The sequence below is a fragment of the Cyprinodon variegatus genome, unplaced genomic scaffold (genome assembly GCF_000732505.1).
Source record: "Cyprinodon variegatus isolate N-32 unplaced genomic scaffold, C_variegatus-1.0 Scaffold54, whole genome shotgun sequence".
NCBI classification, from domain to species: Eukaryota; Metazoa; Chordata; class Actinopteri; order Cyprinodontiformes; family Cyprinodontidae; genus Cyprinodon; species Cyprinodon variegatus.
The window spans coordinates 119,488-121,528 of record NW_015150507.1 but is presented as its reverse complement, the minus strand read 5'-3'; the positions used below and the strand labels follow the sequence as shown (position 1 = coordinate 121,528).

The 2,041-nt window shown below is 35.3% G+C and overlaps 1 protein-coding gene across 1 annotated transcript in view; it reads left to right on the top strand.

Moving 5' to 3' along the window:
• Window positions 1-2,041, top strand: part of LOC107082460 (DENN domain-containing protein 1C-like) — a 16,354-nt gene that overhangs the window by 9,135 nt on the left and 5,178 nt on the right. Inside the window, exons 10-15 of the mRNA XM_015371150.1 lie at window positions 526-616; window positions 967-1,007; window positions 1,076-1,126; window positions 1,220-1,267; window positions 1,338-1,445; window positions 1,587-1,660. Coding sequence (XP_015226636.1) covers window positions 526-616; window positions 967-1,007; window positions 1,076-1,126; window positions 1,220-1,267; window positions 1,338-1,445; window positions 1,587-1,660 — 413 coding nt within the window. The remainder of the gene's footprint in view (window positions 1-525; window positions 617-966; window positions 1,008-1,075; window positions 1,127-1,219; window positions 1,268-1,337; window positions 1,446-1,586; window positions 1,661-2,041) is intronic.

The window sequence follows — 2,041 nt, the reverse complement described above, 5'->3', positions numbered from 1 at the left end:
CTTTTTTTTTTTTACCCTTTTCAGAATTTTAGAGCATTTTATTTATTTGCAATGTTAATTCATCCCTCCTCATGAAATCCTGACCAGCCTTTTGGATTTTTCCATTTTTTTTTCTCATCACCCTGATATTTTTCTCCCTGAACAGATTCTTTAACATGTTGGTGAAATTACATGATTGCTTTAAACCACAGTTTACAAAAGGAATTAATAATTTTAGATTAAAAGTTAGAATAAACCTTGCGTTGGTCTCAAACTCAAGTCCTCAATAGGCCTGTCCCCTGCAACTTTTAGATGTGCCTCTATTTCAGTACATCTAAGTTCCATCTGAGCTCTATAGCAAATCTCTGCTAAGCTTGGGTTGGTAGTTAAACCATTTGAAACAGGTGGGCTGTGTCTAAAACTTCATCAAAAGTTGAGTTTGAGATCAATGCCTTAGAGGTTATTATATTCCATTGTTACTAAAAGTTGATAGGATAATCAAGTAATTCATCTGGTTTAAGAATTGTTTCTCCACTTTTTTTGCAGTTCATTGACAGTCGCCTGGACATTCTTAACAAAGGGAAGGGACCAGATGACCTCTTTGAGGATGAGATAACAAAGTGTGAAATGACAGCAGGTGTGTATTTTTTAGATTATAAGGACAGCAAGTCATCGAAAACCAGTCATTGTCTGATAACAGCTGCAGTTTGATACTTTGATAAAATCAATGTTTAGTAAAAGCTTATGTAGTGAACTAACACTACATTTTATGATTTTTAAATCACTCACCCCTGATATTCCAAGTGCAGGAGTAAATATTCTTCTACAGACATTGAATTCCACTTGGTTTTCTATGAGACAGTCTTATTTATTTGAACCATTTTAACTCAGCATACTCAGAAGTTTTGGTCAACTTAGGTTATGCTATTGTTTAAGTTATTGAATTTTAACTAGTTTTGACTGCTTTATTTTTATTCTAATTTACAGGGAGGGGCAAATCCTATCAGCAGTTAGTTGGCAATTTAAGGGTAAGTTCATTCAGTGATTCCTAGTTTGCTTTTTGGACTGAAAAGTCTTACATTTGTCCTTTTTACAGAGAGGTGGTGGAGCTCTAATCCTCAACATGAAGACCAAAGCCAATATGAAGGTGAGTGCAGCCAGAGGCTGTTTGTCTGTGCTTTATAGAGGACAGCTTTGTATTGCAGGTTACCACCTAACTGTTCGCTGTTATCTCTAACAGGCCAAAGTTCTTTCCAAGTCTGGTTTGAAAAACCTGCTGATTCAAAAGGTAGGTTCATGTTAATGTTTTAAAATATTTGATGTCACCCAAATGCTGCTAACTGCCAGTTTTTTTCTAGGTCCACCATGAGGATCACAGCCTGCAGAGGGGGGGATCAATGTTACACCGCCGTGCTCAGTCTGACAGCTTACAGAGCCGGCTGCCAATCACACAGCATTTTGGAAAAGTGAGACTGCAGAGTTTTTAGTGGCCTAAATCCAGATAGGATCAATTTTAGTGCTGCTAAATACTATATATATATATATATATATATATATATATATACGATCAGCTATTCAAACCTGTGCTATTTGTTCTGTTCCATTAGTCACGACCCCGTCGACCTGGTCATAAACTCAGAGAGACGGAATACTCAAATGACCCTGAAGACCTCAGAGACAGGTAGGGATAGGAAGTCCACTTATACACTAATTAAAGCATGTTTATTCTGATATGTCTTTTTCACCCGTCAATTTAGAAAAAATGTAAAATGTAAAATGAATGAAATATTTTGTCTAAAAAAAAAAGTTATGTTTTAAAATGTCATGTGTAGCCAAAGCCTTAAAAATACTGCAGTGACTACAGGAAACATTCTGGCTGATTCTGACAGATTAAAAGGTGGACGCTGCTTTTAGTTGTCAACACAAAAGGGTTGGAAGATTTAAAAAAACACAGCTTTTATAAAAAAAAAAAAAAAACACTTCAGAATTATTTAAGATTAACATTTATTTTTTTATGAAAAGTATTGTGGAGGATTTTTTAAAAGACCTGCCCTTTCCTCTT